This window comes from Sceloporus undulatus, chromosome 3, assembly GCF_019175285.1.
Source record: "Sceloporus undulatus isolate JIND9_A2432 ecotype Alabama chromosome 3, SceUnd_v1.1, whole genome shotgun sequence".
Classification (NCBI taxonomy): domain Eukaryota; kingdom Metazoa; phylum Chordata; class Lepidosauria; order Squamata; family Phrynosomatidae; genus Sceloporus; species Sceloporus undulatus.
Genome location: NC_056524.1, coordinates 2,901,562 through 2,919,499, shown reverse-complemented (window position 1 = coordinate 2,919,499; position 17,938 = coordinate 2,901,562). Strand labels below are relative to the sequence as shown.

The window sequence follows — 17,938 nt, the reverse complement described above, 5'->3', positions numbered from 1 at the left end:
TTTGCATTTTAGAATCTTTTAGTTCTTTCATAGCTGTCCTTCCCATTCTTAATCTTCTTCTAATTTCCTGACTGCGGTCCCCATTTCTATCAATGTTTGCTCCCAGGTACGGGAATTCTTTGACTATTTCTATTTCTTCATTGTCTTGGTTGAACATGTGAAGGTCTTCGGTGGTCATTGTTTTTGTTTTCTTTATGCTCAACATTAAGCCTGCCTTTGCACTTTCTTCTTTGATCTTCCTTAGTCAGTGTTCCAGGTCTGGGGGGTTTTCTGCTAGTCCTATGGTATTTAGGCTCTTTTCCAACTCAGCCACTCCTGAGAGATGCCCATTCGACCTCTGTTTAAAGACCTCCAAAGTTTAATGTTTAGGTGGAAATTTTTATTTCTTGTGATTTGAATCCATGGGTTTGTGTTTTGGTTTCTGTAGCAGCAAAAAATGAGGTCACTCCATCCCTTTGGAGATGTAAAGATAGCAATTGTAACACTTTGGTCGTGGCTATCATGTGCCAAGTTCAGTTTGGAGAAGAGGAGACTGAGGGTGCCATGATGCCAGTTTGGAAATATCTCAAGGGTTGCCACAGACTGGAGGGTGCAGGATTGTTCTCTGCTGTGCCAGAGGGAAGGACCAGTTCTCTCATGGTCTGAAGATACAAGAAGATAGATTTCAATTGAACATCAGGAGGAACTTCTTGACAGCTAGAGCAGCTGGGTGATGGAACCAATTACCTGGAGAAATGGTGGGGTCTCCTTCTCTGGACGTATCCAGAAAGAAGCTGGACAGTTCCCTGCTTGGGATATTTTAGCTTGAGATCCTGAACTGAGCAGGGGGTTGGACTAGATTGCTTCTGGAGATCCCCTCCATTCTATGAATCTCAATCTTTTCCTCTCCAAGGACTCATTCCCACTTACATATAAACCGGTGTGCAATTCGCCTTCGCTCTGTGTTGGTAAATCAATTCCAAAAGGGCTGTCATTCCCACTATGAAAGTGGATCTTTTCAATATCCTCTTGTAATTGCTTCTTCTTTGGCAAGATTGTCATCCCCACTAGCTTGCACCACTTCACTGTGTGTCACCAGTGATGTAAGCGGCAGCCTGGGCAGCCTGGCTTGGGAACTATATACTGTATATACTCTAGACTTATACATTAGAAATTTAGGTTAAAAAACTGATCCTACGGGTCAATGTAAGTACTGGACTTTAAATCATTATATATATGAGAGAAACCATCCCCTAGTGAAAGGCAAGAGTTTAATCTGCTCTGGAAGCACTGACCCCCTTCTACTCTCTCATCCATTCAGCCTTTAGTATGAGCACAAATAGTTATGCCTGCTGGAATTTTGCAAGTTTGTTGGCATCGTTTTCCTTTGCTTTGTCCTTTACATCCTTCGTTACGTGCCCCTAAGTTTTACCCCCGACTTATCCATGGGTCACCTCAAAATCCACAATTTTGGCCCCAAAATCTGCCCTTGACTTGTACATGGGGTTGACTTATAGTTGAGTATATACGGTATTCTTAAAATAAATTGATAGAAGATTCAGATGCAATCAATGAGGCAAATAGCTGCAGAACCAATGAATCAAATCTTCTGTCAATTTTATTTTTAGAAAACTGAAAGAAGATTTGACTAATTGGTTTTGCAACTACTTGCTTCCCTGGTTGCAAGTAGTTGCAAAATCCACAAATTGAATCTTCTATCAATTTTATTTAAAATAATAATAATAACAATAATGTGCCAATAGGTCACACTACAAGGGCAAAGCCAGCGCTGAGGGGAAAATGGGGGATCTAACAAAAACTGAGGAGGGATAGTAAACGCCCCTCTGCCATTAATCCCTGTCCTCCAGAATGGTGCGATTCAGATCCGTTGTCCCCGCTTGTTGAACACACTTCGGAATCAGTTCTTTTCAAAAGAACTGCCAGAGAACTAGTGTCAGGAAAGAACGTTTTCCCCCTGCGTTTGCCTCGCTTCACGCGATTGAAACCGATCACAGTACTGTAGTATCAGAACCGGTTTCAAATGGGAACGATAGTCATATAAACCGATCAGCGATTTGCTTTAAATCATAGTGGGAATAAGCCTCAAGTTAAAGATACCCAGCACTGTAAGTCAATCCTCACAAAGTTTGATGTCCAGACCTTTCATTATCCTAGTAGCTTCTCAAAGATGCCATCTTGTGATCTTCTCAAACCTTTCAAAGTCACTTTGGAAGGAAAAAACTCCCAGCAGGCTCCTCTAGCCATTAATTAGCCAGACCGGTTGGGGGATTCTGGGTAAAATCTCCAAACCCCGAGTCGCGTCCATGGGAGCAAGACCTGCCTTGAAGTTGCAGCAGAAGAGGTGCTTCTCAACCACCCATGTGCCCCTTTTGCTCTTGGAAGCCAGCTCCCTTCCCGGGGGCATCATCCTCAGTGTCCAGACTGCACAGTTAGAGCACTCTGATACCTTTGATAAACTGTCATGGCTCCATCCCATGCCATGGCTGTGTCCTGTGGAATCCTGGGATTTGTTTGTTCATTTATTTTTGGGTGCATGTGTGTGTTTATTATTTGCATCGTGCATATATGTATGTTCTTATTTTATTTTAAGACTCCCACTGTTAACAAAAACTATTTTAATCATAAAGGTGGTGATACATACCTTTTTTCCCTCTCTCCCTCTCCCTTCCTCCTTTTTGATGCTGCAAGAAAAATAAGGCTACATCTGCACTGCAGAATTAATGCAGTTTTGACCCTGCTTTAACTGTCATGGCTCAGTGGGATTTATAGTTTGATGCAGCACTGGGGCTCTCTAACAAAGAAGGCTAAATAACTCGCAAAGCTGCAAGTGCCAGCTTTCCAGAGTATTGAACCATGGCCGATAAAGCGGTGTCAAACTGCATTAATTATGCCGTGTAGATGCAGCATAACATGGCTACTTCTTGGAAAACTAGTCCAAAACAATTTAAGCTCCAATTTAGACAAAAACGCCGACAGCTGTCTTGCTTCATTACCTTGTGATACCTCTGCTTTCCTGTCTTCCCGCTTGAGGAGTGTCTGTGATTTATGCCAATGTTAAAAAGCTGGCCAGATAATTAAATCGCTTTAATAATAATAATAATAAATTTTATTTATACCCCGCCCTTCCATGGAAATGGAGTTCTTTAATGGAGTTCTGTTCAGGTATCCCATAAAGATTTGCAAAAATGGACTCCAATGACCTGCTTATCTTCAGCTCACAGAAATGGAAGGAAAGAGGCTTCCTAATTTGAAACTGAATAGAGGAGGCGACTCATAAAGGTCTCCTTCCTTCCCAATAGCTCCTGTGCGCTCAGCCTGGGAAAGTTACTTTTTCCTGGGATATGATATCGGCAGCTAGATTAGTCTGTGCAAAAATATTGGGAAAGTCCCAGATATTCCCAGAGTTGACGCATGGTGAGGGAGAAAAATGATGGAAATTGCAGAGATGGAGAAATGGATACATCTGAAAACTAATAATGCAAATTATAGAATATGTGTAGTGCTTTGGATGTTGGATTGCGACTCTGAGGCCTGGGTTCAAATCCTGTCTCGGTTATTGAAGCTCCCCCCAGTTGACCTTGGTCAAGTCATACTCTCTCAGCCTCAGAGGATGGCAATGGCAAACCCCCTCTGAAAGAACTTGCCAAGAAAACCCTGTGAAAGGTTTAACTGCCGTGGCCCAATCCTATGGAATTCTGGGGTTTGTAATTTTGGATTTACCCATATACTTAACTATAAGTCGAGAAATTTATGCCCCACAATTGTCCCTAAAATTTTGGGTAGACATATATCAGGGTCAATACATCAGTAGTGCTTAGAAAGGTCCTAAAGCAAGCAAGGCTGATGCCCCAGTCTCCATTGAAGACCCATTCCTTCCCTCTCTAGTCTGCTTTGCAAGCCTTTGCTTCCTTTCGGAAAACCTCTCCATTTAAAGCCACTTGCTTCTCTCTCTGGTCTCTTTTGCAAGACCTGGCTTCCTATGGAAACAACTCTCCATTTAAAGCCACTTGCTGCTTCCTTTCTCAATTTTGCACAACAACATTATGTCGCTTTTTTGACGGAGGATTTTTTGCTAGATTTTCTGCCACGATTTTCCTGTGTGCAAGATTTACTTGTGTTTGTAAGATTTGTGTGTGTGTGTGTGTGTAAGAGTTTTGTTTCTATAAAAAATGTAGCCAATAAATCTTGGCTTCCCCCCTAAAAAATCTTATTTGAAAAACCCAGTCTTTCACATATTAAATAATATCCATTTTTGGTGCAACATTTCTGGATCCTGGGTTATAGAACTGCAACCCGGTACAACAACAACAACAACAACAATAATAATAATGTGGCTATTTGCATTAAAACAGGAAGGAACAATAAACCTTACTTTAAAAAAAGCAAATTTGCACACACCGACACACTTTTTTGTTCAAGATTGCTAGGTTTTGAAGTACAAAACCTCAATCAGGAACAAACCATAAAGTGGCCGTTTGCATTTTCTGCCCAAGATAATTTCTCCAGAAGCTTCCGGATGCACAAAGGGTCCAGTTTTTTCTCCACTTTGTTATTCCTTCTGACAATATTCACTGTTGACTGTTGGGAAATCCATTTCTTTTCAGCCAGGAAAGAAATAACTGTGCATATTCTTCCCATTCGTAATCGCCACCAGAACAACACAACTCTCTGGAAGGTCCTTCTTTTGTTGATGGTCTCCAATGAATTTATCAGACAAGGGAAATTGGAAGTATAATCCAATGGCAATCCGAACGCAATCATGGGGTTTAATGTTATTGCGTGATAGACTACCACATGCAGTTTTGGACAATGGGAAGTCAGTCCAAACCGAACGCAATCATGGGGTTTAACATTATTGTGTGAGAGGTGATCACACACAATTTCGCGCAATGGCAAACTATTTTCAGGCAATGGGAAGTCAATTCGAATGCAATTCGAATTCACGTACAGTGGTACCTCGGGTTACGAAATTAATTCGTTCCGCGGCTAATTTCGTAACCCGAAAAACCTTCGTAAGCCGAATTGCCATAGGCGCTAATGGAAAAATAGCTCTCTGCTGCCCTCCGGTGGCGGAAAATAGCGCCGAGGTTTTTTCGTAACCCGAAGAAACCTTCGTAAGCCGAAACAATAAATCCCTATGGGATTTTTTCGTATCCCGAAAAATTCGTAACCTGGGTAATTCGTATCCCGGGGTACCACTGTAAATTCACTGAACTAGCGAATTCACATGAATGCATTCTGGCCCCACTTTCTTTTCATTTGAAATTAAGAGAAATTCCTCCTGTGTGATAAACTCCCAAGAGACTGGGATAAACCCATCGTAAAACAAGAATGAACAAAAACCCCATTGGCTTTCCTACACACAAACCATGTAAATCTTCTCTAAATGCTGCCTAAGATGGATGAGCCCCTAAAAAGCAAAGATGGTTTGCCACAGCAGCAGGGGGCAAAACCCTCTAAACTCTCCCTTAAGCTGCTGCAGGCCATCTGTCCCTTGCAAGTTCATCCAAAGGAGAGCTTAGCAGAACTTTGCTCTGAGCTTTGCCCAATGAATGGCAGCAACAGTGTGCCTCCTTTAAGTCCTTCAACTTTTGGAAGGCTATTGGTTTAAGCTTTAACATTTGATATGTATTTAAAGAGGAATACCAACATGGAAACAATTTAGTGAGGTTCAACTTTTATCACCCCTTCTGAATGAGACACTATTGGAAGTACAAAATGTTTTAAGTTTGCAATGTACTGACAGAAGATATTAATATTTTTTAGTAGTACTATGGTTTAAGCTAAAGTCAATTTGATCTCGGTAATTATATCTTAAATTTATAGGCTTTTTTGGTTTTTAAATTATATATATATATATATATATATATATATATATTCAAATTTGAAGTTACATGAATTTATGGAAAATGATAAGCTTACACAGCTACTTGGAAACAATTCAATATAAAAAATTGAGAAAGATTGGTGAAAATAATGACCTATCTGAAATCTGCTTCAAATGTACTGGATTAATATAGAGGTAATACATATGTATCTATACATAAGTATATAAGGACCAAAAGGGAAAGAGTAAATGATAGGCCTATCAATATTAGTGCTTGAAAATAATGATCTATCTGAAATCTGTCTCAAATGTACTGAATTAATCTAGAGGTAATATATCAATAACATAACATAATAAGTGTATAAAGACTAAAAGGGAAAGAGTAAATGATAGGTCTATCAATATTATTGGTTGAAAATAATGACCTATCTCAACTCAGTTTAAAATGTACTGAATTAATATCGGGGTAATACATTTTATATCTATTCATCAGTATATAAAGATTAAAAGGGAAAAAAGGAAATGGTAGGTCTATCAATATTACGTTTGAAAGTCAAATAATAAGTGAGCTGGTTATATATATGTGATCAAGTAAAGAGGTGGGATAACTATGTATATGGTTTTGATAAGGAAATTAAAAGTCAATATTCTTAGAGAGGTGAGGAAGTTAAGAATGAATATTTTTATGTTGGTTGGTTGGGTCTATGTCCGTTTTCTGTTTTTATTTAAGATTGTTGTAGTGAATGTAAGCTGATGCAATGCATGTTTGTTAGAGTTATGTTATAATTAAGTTGGCTGTGTTAATCATGTGTGTTAATAAATAAATGTTGAGAAAAGAAGGCTTCCAAAGGAGAGTCTATTCCATTGCAAAACAGCTCTGGGTTTTGTGGAGCATTTCTTTGCCCTTTGCAAAACCGCTGTAAGTATATGTGTGTCATCAACATAACAGAGCATGGATCATAGTTTTGAAATGCTTTCAAATGAAAGTTTACGTTGGATAGTTTATTTAGCGTTTTGTAAAAACGTTTGTATTATCCAGTACATTGTTTGTTGTTTTAAATTTTTCTATGGCAAGCTTCCTTAGGTTCCATGACGAGGGAAATGTCAGGAATTAAATAAATAAAATAAAATAAACTTCCAGAGAACTGGGAAATAAATAAATAAATAAATCCTTCCACTTTGAATTTGGAGATGGTCAAGGAACTACTTAGCCTGTTTCTGCACCTTCAGTATTTCCCTCCTGACTTTGAGATAATCATTTCATAATCAATCTCAGAGGCTGAGCACATGGTTTTAGTGCTAGGCATAGTAAACTAAGAAAGTGCATTTCGAGCCTGAACGCTCCCTGGAAGCCAAGAAGACGAAATTGAGTCAGTTGTTCTTTGGTCACATCATGAGAAGGCACTATTCACTGGAAAAAGCAATAATGCAAGGAAAGGTGGAGGGAAGTAGAAAGAGAGGAAGACCGCATGCCAGATGGAGAGACTGAGTAGTGGATGATAGCGGGGCTTGGAAATGTCTCATCCGCGGGATCACCATGAATCGGGATGGACTTGAAGGCAGTTAACAACAACAACAACATGGGAGCAGTAAAAATGAAATGCAGATGGGGGACACCTGGATCGATGGCAGCACATATGAAAGGGAAAGAAGTGATATGATGGCCCTGTTAAATATTGGAAGGGGTCTCTTCCAACTCTAGGATTTGATGCATTTTAGTCACCAGCAACACGGTTGTTATTTTCATTCACTGATACTCTACATCAGTTATCTTGTTTTGAATGCCACACCGTGGAAATAATGCAGTTTGACACCCTCTCTTAACTAGTTTGTTCTTCCCCATTAATAACATTTGTCATCTTGCATTTTTTGCATGTTCATAGCTATTCTTACAATTTAATTATAAGCATCCTTACTGAGTATCGGTTTACTCTACGCATCTGAGGAAGTAGACTAAAGTCTCGTCTATACTGTAGAAATAATACAGTTTGCTTTTAACTGTCATGGCTCCATCCTATAGAAACCTGGGGTTTGTAGTCTGTTGTGGCATCAGAGCTCTCCGACAGGAAACTCACAAAACTACAGATCCAGAATTCTACAGCATTGAGCCGTGGAAGTTACAGCGGTGTCAAACTGTGCTATTTTGGCAGTGCAGATGCATCTCAGTGACAACTCCTGGCCTGAATTAAGCTGAAAATGAAGGAGGGAATTGGGAGGAGAATCATAGAATTGTAGAGTTGGAAGAGGCAGCAAGGGCCATCCAGTCCAACCCCGTTCTGCCATGCAGGAACTCTCAGTCAAAGCATCCCCAACAGATGGCCATCCAGCCTCTGCTTAAAGAACTCCAAGGAAGGAGACTCCACTACACTCTGAGGAAGGAGTGGGGCCCTTACTCTCAGGAAGTTCCTCCTGATGTTGAAGTGGAATCTCTTTTCCTGCAGCTTGCATCCATTTTTCCATGTTCTAGTGGTCTCTGGAGCAGCAGAAAACACCTTCTCTTCTCCAGGCTAAACATCCCCAGCTCCCTGAGTCGTTCCTTGTAGGGCAAGGTTTCCAGACCTTTCACTATTTTAGTCGCCCTCCTTTGGACACATGGCTCCAGTTTCTCAATGTCCTTTTTGAATTGTGGTGCCCAGAACTGGACACAATATTCCAGGTGGGGCCTGACCAAAGCAGAATAGAGTGGCACTATTACTTCTCTTGATCTAGACACAATAGTTTTATTGATGCAGCCTAGAATTGCATTGGCCTTTTTAGCTGCAGCATTGCACTGTTCACTCATGTTCAACTTGTGGTCTACTTGGACTCCTAGATCCCTTTCACACGTAGTTTCATTCAGCCAGGTGTCATCCATGATCCTATATCTGTGCATTTTATTTTTCCTCCCTAAGTGCAATACCTTACATTTCTCCGTGTTGAATTTCATTTTGTTAGCTTTGGCCCAGCTTTCTAGTCTATTCAGGTCATTTTGAATCTTGATCCTGTCCTCTGGAGTATTAGCTATTCCTCCTAATTTGGTGTCATCTGCAAATTTGATAAGTATGCTCCCAATTCTGTCATCTAGGTCATTGATAAAGATGTTGAATAGCACTGGGCCCAGGACAGAGCCCCACTGGACACCCCACTGGTCACTTCTCTCCAGGATGAAAAGGAGCCATTGTTGAGCACCCTTTGGGTTCGGCCGGTCAACCAATTACAGATCCATGTAACAGTTACTTTGTCTAGCCCACATTTTACAAGCTTGTTTGCAAGAATGTCATGGGGAACCTTGTCAAAGGCCTTACTGAAATCAAGATCTACTATATCCACAGCATTCCCTTCATCTACCAAGATGGTCATTTTATCAAAGAAAGAGATCAGATTTGTCTGGCATGACTTCTTTCTCTGAAACCCATGTTGACTTTTTGTGATGATGGCATTACCTTCTAGATGTCAAAAAAAGAGATCAGATTAGGAGAAAGAAATTGGGACGTTTTAAAAGCAACTGAAAAAGTGAGAAACAGGGAATTAATTGGGACTGTCCATGGCAAATCAGGACAGTTGGAGGATATCCATAAATTTCTGGTCTGGATTCCTGGAATTATAGAATCCTACAGTTGGAAGGGACCCCAAGGGCCATCAATCCAACCCCATTTGCTGCCCATGCTGATGGATGGCTGTCCAGCTTGTTTGAAAACCTGCAAGGAAGGAGACTCCATGACACTCCAAGGGAGCATCTTCCACTGTTGAACAGCTCTTAGCACCAGGAAGTTTTTCCTAATCTTGAGCTGGAATCTCTTTTCCTGTAAATTCAACATGCTGGCAGTGAAAATCAATGCAGAAATTGAGTCCATATATATTGGAGGGGTATGTTCCAGGCTTAAAAACAAATTAGCAGTGCACTCCAAGAGTGGATGATCTGCCCTGTTGAACTCCTGGCTGTACTGTGTTGGTTGCTGATGTCTTCCCGGTGTTTTTGTCTCCCCTTAACAGCTCACTGTCTACCTTGGAAAGAGGGACTTTGTTGACCACATAGATGTCGTCGATCCAGTTGGTAAGTGTCAGCCTTGGCTAAGGAAACAAAAATATTGACTATCAAAAGTGCCAAAGCCAAGCCTGTTAGGATCTAGCTTTAAATGAGCAGAGTAGCAGAAATGTGCTCTTGTCTAACTATGCTTCCCTAAGACCTGAGTCTGACTCCAAAAAACAGCAAACACGGAGTTTGTAGTTTAAAACAAAAGTTTACTAGTGGCTTTAATTTATATTTACATATACACTGTATCCTAATCTAGCTAGTGAATAGTTCAGGTAATGAAGAAATCTTTATCTGGTCATCTCTGTAGAGAAAATTGGGAGAGCTGGAAGATGGAAACACAACAGCTCAGTTGAACATATTTTTAGAGAATGTCAGCTAGTAACAAAGAGGGAATGACCTAAGTGACATGGTTACCGTACAGTTCTCCCTCGCTTATGCGCGAGGGACGAACAGAAGGGGAAATAATGGAGCATATGCCCAAAGTGCGCACGTGCTCCAGCAGCCATGTGCCTATATTCAAGCCAATGGGACTTGAATATAGGCAAAACTCCGTTTTCACAACAGGGTCCGGAATGTATCTCCCATGAAAAAGGAGTGGTGACTGTCGTTTAAATGAGAGAGAGAGAGAGAGGGAAGGAGAGGAGAGTTTGCATGCAGGAATTCCCTATCTGTCTAAGGATGGGAAAAGAGAATGCCAAAATCTTCCAACAATAAGTTTATATTGGGCCAGGGAAGATGCACAGCTTGGAAGTGAAAGCGTTCCTTTGAGGGACTTTACCATTTAGCCCATTGCTCTGCCACCAAAGGTGAACACTTCCACTGCTCTCGCCAAGTGTGAGTACTTTTCCTTGTCTCCATCTCATCCATGTAAAGATGTCCTCTTTTCCTACTGCTCTGGACACCAACTATGGGGACTGTCTAGATGCCCTCAAGGTAACTGTGTGAGATGTAATGGAACTGGCATCCTCACCAGATACCACCCTTCTTTAGTCACTGCTGCCATCACAGAGACCTTGATTCAAAACACACTGCAGAAATAACCCAGTTTGAGTCTGCTTTAGCTGCCCAGGCTCAGTACTAGGGAATCCTGGGAACTGTAGTTTATTGTGGTACCAGAGCTCTCAAACAAAGAAAGCCCAATGTCTCACAAAACCACAAATCCTAGAATTCCCTAGCATTGAGCCGGGGCAGTTAAAGTGGTCTCAAACTGGATTATTTCTGCAGTGTGTTTTGGACCCTTGTCTGAATCCAAACTTCCCAGAGGCAAAAAGCATGTAAACACAAAAGCAAAACATAGAATCATAGAGTTGGAAGAGGCCTCAAGGGCCATCCAGTCCAACCCCCTGACTCTCCCTTATCCAAAATGCTTGGGGCCAGAAGTGTTTTGGCTTAAGGAGGTTTGGGGATTTTGGAATATTTGCAAATACATAATTGGTCTACTTGGACTCCTAGATCCCTTTCACATGTTCCCCAGGATCCTATATCTATGCATTTCATTTTTCCACCTAAGTACAGTACCTTACATTTCTCCCTGTTGAATTTCAGTTTGTTAGCTTTGGCCCAGCTTTCTAGTCTATTCAGGTCATCTTGAATTTTGATCTTGTCCTCTGGAGTCTTAGCTGATCCTCCTAATTTGGTGTCATCTGCAAATTTGATAGGTATGCCCCCAATTCTGTCATCCAGGTCATTGATAAAGATATTGAATAGCACTGGGCCCAGGACAGAGCCCTGTGGGACCTCATGAGTCTTGTTTGTTCCAGCCATGGAAAGAACAGAAGTGAAGGGTTCACATTGTTGCAGCTGGTGGCTTCATTGCTAGTGAGACACTGAATCCACTGTGAGTTTTAGCTTGATGTCAAAGTTATGGGTCACTGCTACTTAGCGGGCAAATGGAGATGTGATCCTAAATCTAAATGCTGGAATTATTGTACCACAGTGCCCATCATCCCCTTCCTGTGATGTGTTTCTATGATGCTTCTGGCTTTCTTGGATTAATTAAATGCAACATTGCAAAATGACTGAGAGCAACGGAATACACAGACTCCCCATTATCTCCAGTTGGGCGGGGGCTGGTTGTTGACGCTGGGTGTTTGTTTTTCGTTCATTTTTCAATATTTAATTACAGCTCAGCCTTTGATTGCGCACTAAGCAGGCAACGGATCCTTTCCCCGGCGGCCCATTTTCTTCTCCTTGGAAATTATTCAACATCCTGACTCATCCCTGGTCTCTGTTTCTTTCCACCTGGGTTGAGCCAAGCGCACCAATTTAACATCCCCGGGACTCTTATTCATGTCTGAAGAAACAAATTAACTTTTGCAAGCTTAGTCCTCAGCTCAGCTGGGCTTCAGAGGTCTCTGGGTTTTACAGCTGGAAGGCGACCGCCTGGAAACCTTTATGCACTGGTGGCTTTCGTTATTGCATTGCATTGGCCCACTTTTTTTTGCAGCTTGAGATATTGCTTTCATAAACCCAGGAGATTTCTCTCCACCTCTGCTTTCTCAACTGTTTTTTCCTAAATGGCCAAAATCGCAATGCTGGATGATTTTTAGAGGATGCTGAACTATGGGCAGCACCTGAAGGAACTGGGTCTGTTTAGATGGGAGAAGACTGAGAGGTAACAGGATCCAGCCATCTTTAATACTGGGAAGGCTTCCATCAGGTGGAAGATGGAGCAAACTTGTTCTCTGCTGTACAGTACTTACATCGATTGACCTGTGGATAAGTCAAGTCAGGCTTTTGGGGGTCAATTTTTTTGACCTGAATTTCTAGACTTATACATGAATATATATAGTTGGCCCTAGGTATCCCCTGGGGTTTGGTTCCAGGGCCCCCCATGGATATCAAAATGCACAGATGCTCAAGTCCCATTATATACAATGGCACAGTAAAATGGTGTCCCTTGTATAAGATGGCAAAATCGAGCTTTGCTTTTGGGAATTTTTGTATTTTTTGAATATTTTCAATCTGTGAATGCCTGAATCTGTGAATGAAGAATCTGCGGATACAGCGGGCTGACTGTACATAATAATAATAAAAAATACAATCAATAAAACACTAATACTAAATTAACCGACATTCCTATTAGTTCTCTAAAATAACAATTCATCAATTCATCAATAGCCAACAATCAGTGAGACGGGACCCAAGTCAAAATACAAAATTCACTCACACTTCATATACACATTATACGCAAAGCATGAAGGTAATTTTTTACACACTATTTTAATAATTGTGTGCATGGAACAAAGTCCATGTACATTGAACCATCAGAAGGCAAAGGTGTCACAATCTCAGCCACCTTTGAAAAATAGTTAGGATTTTGGAGTATTTTGAATTTCAGAAATCTGGGTAAAGCATATAGGATGGATGTTTCACAGGCCTTATCTCTGCCTTTCTTTCTTTTGCAGATGGCGTTGTGTTGGTGGATCCGGAGTACTTAAAAGAACGGAAAGGTAACTTACGGCTCGATTACCTAAACATTAATAGGAACATCTTGACAGTGGAATCCACAGTTCTGGAAGATAGTGAATTTTCCATCGTTAGAAGTCCATCAGCAGAAGTTGGATGGACGTCTTTTAGGAGTGCTATAATTGTATTGGGTTGGCTGGTTTAATCCAAATGATTTTAAAAAACAACAACACTCCTGTTGTTGTTTTTTAAATTGATTACTCATATATATATATATATGTGTGTGTGTGTGTGTGTGTGTGTGTGTGTGTGTTAAAGTGTGGCTATTATTACTGTTTTCCAACCTTCTTACTGGAACAAGGGCTGTTTGAATTTAAACGTTTTAACTTTACCAGTTTGTCGGCCGTTGTTCCTTGTTAGAGCAGTATATCCAGTGTCAGTTGCTTCTTTTTAATCACTTTATTTTATACTGCCAAGAAATGCTCATTCAGAAACAAAGCCTTCAATAAGTTCAACACAGGGAACATATAAGCTAAAAACACTGATATACATATATAGTCATGCTTCTTAGTCCTGCTCAAAATGGAGGGCATTTTGAAATTCCTCCTGGACAGGAGGCTGAAATGTAGGACATATCTAGGAAAAGGAGGATGTGTGGTCACCCAAAGACAGATTTCCGTTGCCTGATCTGACTGTTGGCTTTAAGGTGGGCTTGGGAGGTAAGTCAAGAGAGATATTGATGAACTGGAGGTTGCCCAGAGGAAGGTGACGAAAGTGGAAGAAGGTGTGGAAACCACCAAGCCCTATGAGGAATCACTTAGGGAGCTGGAGATGTTTAGCCTGGAGAAGAGAAGGTTAAGAGGAGATATGATAGCCATGTTTAAATATTTAAAGGGATGTCATAATGAATGGAGCAAGCTTGTTTTCTGCAGCTCCAGAGAATAGGACAGAGTATGGAGTAATCTCCTTCTCTGGTGGAGTTTTTCTCCTTCCCTTTAAACCACTGATTCCCAAACGTTGGTTCTCCATGTGTTTTGGACTTCATTTCCCAGAAGCCAGAGCCACCTGGTCCAACAATAAGGCATTCTGGGAGCTGAAGTCCAAACCATCTGGAGGACCAGAGTTTGGGAACCACTGTTTTGTGTCCAGTTCTGGGCACCACAATTCAAAAAGGATGTTGACAAACTGGAGTTTGTCCAAAGGAGGGCCACCAAAATGGTGATGGGTCTGAAAACCATGCCTTATGAGGAAAGACCTAGGAGATGAGAAGGTTAAAGGGTGATATGATAGCCCTGTCTAAGTATTTGAAGGAATGCCCTATTGAGGAGGGAGCAAGCTTGTTTTCTGCTGCTCCAGAGACTAGGACCCGGAGTAATGGATGCAAGCTCCAGGAAAAGAGATCCCACCTCAACATTAGGAGTAAGAGCTATTTGACAGTGGAACACACTCCCTTGGAGAGTGGTGGGGTCTCCTTCTTTGGAGGTCTTTAAACAGAGGCTGGATGGTCATCTGTCAGGGGGTGCTTTAATTGTGAGCTCCTGCATGGCAGGAGGTTGGACTGGATGGCCCTTGCGGTCTCTTTCAACTCTATGATTCTATGTTTTAAGCAGAGGCTGGATGGCTATCTCTTGGGAAGGCTTTGATTGTGTCTTCCTGCATGGCAGAATGGGATTGGCCTGGAAGGCCACCATGGTCTCTTCCTACCCTATGATTCCATGCTTTCCCATTTCTCACAGGGAGGGCTTTGATGGTATCATCCTGCATGGCAGAATAAGGTTGGTCTGGATAACCATTGGTGTCTCTTCGAGCACTAGGATTGTAGGTTTGTAGGATTCAGTGTGGGATTCTGCTCCTGTGGAATCTCTTTCCTGTGCAATACCTTCTGTCTTCTCCTTGCAGTTTTTGTCACATTGACATGCGCCTTCCGCTATGGCCGTGAGGACCTGGATGTCTTGGGCCTCACCTTCCGGAAGGATCTTTTCGTTGCTAATGTCCAGGCCTTTCCCCCAGTTCCTGAGGAGAAGAAACCTCTGACACGGCTCCAGGAACGGCTGATCAAGAAGCTCGGCGAACAGGCCTACCCTTTTACCTTTGAGGTAGGAATCCTTTGTTCTCCCTATTCCAGTTCTGTGTCCAGTTCTGGGCCCCACAATTCAAAATGGACATTGAGAAAGTGGAGCACGTCCAAAGCAGGGCCACCAAATGGCGAAGGGCCTGGAAACCATGAAGCCCTATGAACAACGACTTAGGGAGCTGGGGATGTTTAGCCTGGAGAAGAGAAGGTTAAGAGGTAACGTGATATCCCTATTTAAGTATTTGAAGGGGTGTCACATTGAGGATGGAGCAAGCTTGTTTTCTGCACCTCCAGAGTCTAGAACACGGAGCAATGGATGCAAGCTGCAGGAAAAGAGATTGCAGTTGAACATTAGGAGGAGCTTCCTGAGAGTAAGAGCTTTCAACAGTGGACTGCCTAGCTGTTAGGCTCTCAGAAGATTCAAGGTGCAAAACGCTGGTCCCTTGACTTAAAGTAGAGCAGGGGGTGAGAAACTGTAGAGTGACCAAGGAACAATCCCTTCAACTTATATTGCATACCCTCCTACAGCCGTGATTTAGCAGGGATAGTCCCAATTAACCCTCTGCCTTCCCACTTTTACACCTGCTTCTAAAATGTCCCAGTTTCTTTATCCTCCTCCCACTTTTGTCCTCAGCCTACTTGATGTGCTGCAAAATGAGTTCAGAGGGCAATAGTAGTTTGCACTGCATTAACTCAGCAGCAGGGAGAGGAAGGGCCAGAGCCTGCCCTTCCCAGTAGACTCAGGCAAAAGCAAACTGCTGCACCCACTCCTTGCTCATCTGCTCTTCATTAACAATTTTTGCCCTTTTGAGCCCACTCTGATGTTGCTTGGCCATGAGTGTCCTGGTTTCATCTCTAAAATGTTCAAGGGTATGAATATGAATTCAAATCCTCAAGCAGCTACAATCGCATACAGTTTGTCAGATGGTTACTTGCAGCCCTGTATCATCCCTATGTCCAAATTCCATCAGGACTTGTTTCTTGTTACAGTATTTCATTTCTTTAACCCTTTACATGGTTTTAACTATCTGAGCCTTTTCTGCTTTAAGAAATTGGTTTACTATGCTTTTCTCCTATATAAATTATTTCTTTTTACCTGGGATTGCTTTAAATTGTACATATAATTTTAATGGTAGGTTGTCCTGAGATCCCATAATGGCCATTTGCTTACCATGCTTTTATCCTATAGAAATTATTTTATTTCTTTTACCAAGGATTGCTTCAAATTGCTTATATAATTTTAATGACATGTTGTCCTGAGATCCCATAAATTACTATGGTCATTTGTTCGCTGTGCTTTTATCCTATAGAAATTATTTTATTTCTTTTGCCTAGGATTGCTTTAAATTGTTTATATAATTGTAATGATGGGTTGCCCTGAGATCTCATAAAGGGGTTGGGACGGAAATATGTAGATAACAAATGCGATAAATTATGTGCCTTCAAGCTGACCCCAATTTATAGAGACCCCATCGCAGGGCTTTCCTAGCAAGATTTCTTCAAGCAAGATTGCCATTTCCTTCATCTGAGGCTGAAAGAGTGGGACTTGCTCAATGTCACTGAGTTTGTTTGTTTTTTGGCTGACCGAGGATTTATTTATAATGATAAAAGGGAAATCAGCTTTCACACAACTGCACATGCGCACGCACACACACAAGAACTAACAATGTAAATAGTGCAACCAAAAATCCATCAATGATACCTTTATTGCAAAATGTTCTCTGTTTTGAGCATGACTAAAGAAGTGTGAATTTACATTTCTATGAGTGTTTTTAGGTTTTCCTTTGTAACGGCTTCCATTTTTCGTCAGTGTCAAACATTTTGAAGTGCCTGGTCCACCTTTGCAATGAGGACATCTGAGAGTTTATAAAACAAGGGAAATTAGAAGTATAATCCAATGGCAATCCGAACGCAATCATGGGGTTTCATGTTATTGCGTGGTAGACTACCACACACAATTTGGGGCAATGGCAAGCTATTTTTGGGCAATGGGAAGTCAGTTCAAATGCAATTCGAATTCATGTAAATTGGCTGAACTAGTGAATTCACGTGAATGCGTTCTGGCCCCACTTTCTTTCAAAATGAAGAGAAATTCCTCCCGTGGGATAAACTCCCAGGTCACCTTGGATAGAAGTGCACTAATAAAATATATAAACACTGGCTGTTGAGGCAGATGCAGGATGGCAGCAAGAGCTGATGGGCATGATTCATGGAAAATCATACACTGAGGACACTGAGGAACTAACTGACATTGTTAAGTTCTTGTGTGTGCGCGCGCATGCACATGTGCAGTTGTGTGAAGGCTGATTTCCTTTTATAAATTTTGACATATGGAAGATTGAGCAAACAGGGCATTGAACGAAGTGGGCGGACAGTGCTGGGCATCCTGTTCCTGGCCCTCTCCATGTCCATGCAAAGAGAGGCCTTGGCTTGCTTGGTTCCTGATGAGGTCCATTTTCCCTTCCAGATCCCCCCCAACCTTCCCTGCTCAGTGACGTTGCAGCCGGGACCAGAGGACACAGGAAAGGTAACAGGGCAGGTGGGGGGCATGGATGGGACCCCCAGGAACACAGGAAGGGGAAGGAGTGGTCTTCAGATCCCCTCTCCCTCCTCC

At 41.8% G+C, this 17,938-nt stretch overlaps 1 protein-coding gene across 5 annotated transcripts in view; it reads left to right on the top strand.

The window, feature by feature from the left end:
- The window catches only part of ARRB1 (arrestin beta 1), a 171,521-nt gene that overhangs the window by 131,833 nt on the left and 21,750 nt on the right, over nt 1-17,938 (top strand). For all 5 annotated transcript variants that reach the window (XM_042459400.1, XM_042459398.1, XM_042459395.1 and 2 more), the window contains 4 exons: nt 9,800-9,860; nt 13,250-13,294; nt 15,150-15,346; nt 17,792-17,851. In XM_042459400.1, the coding sequence (XP_042315334.1) occupies nt 9,800-9,860; nt 13,250-13,294; nt 15,150-15,346; nt 17,792-17,851 (363 nt within the window). The remainder of the gene's footprint in view (nt 1-9,799; nt 9,861-13,249; nt 13,295-15,149; nt 15,347-17,791; nt 17,852-17,938) is intronic.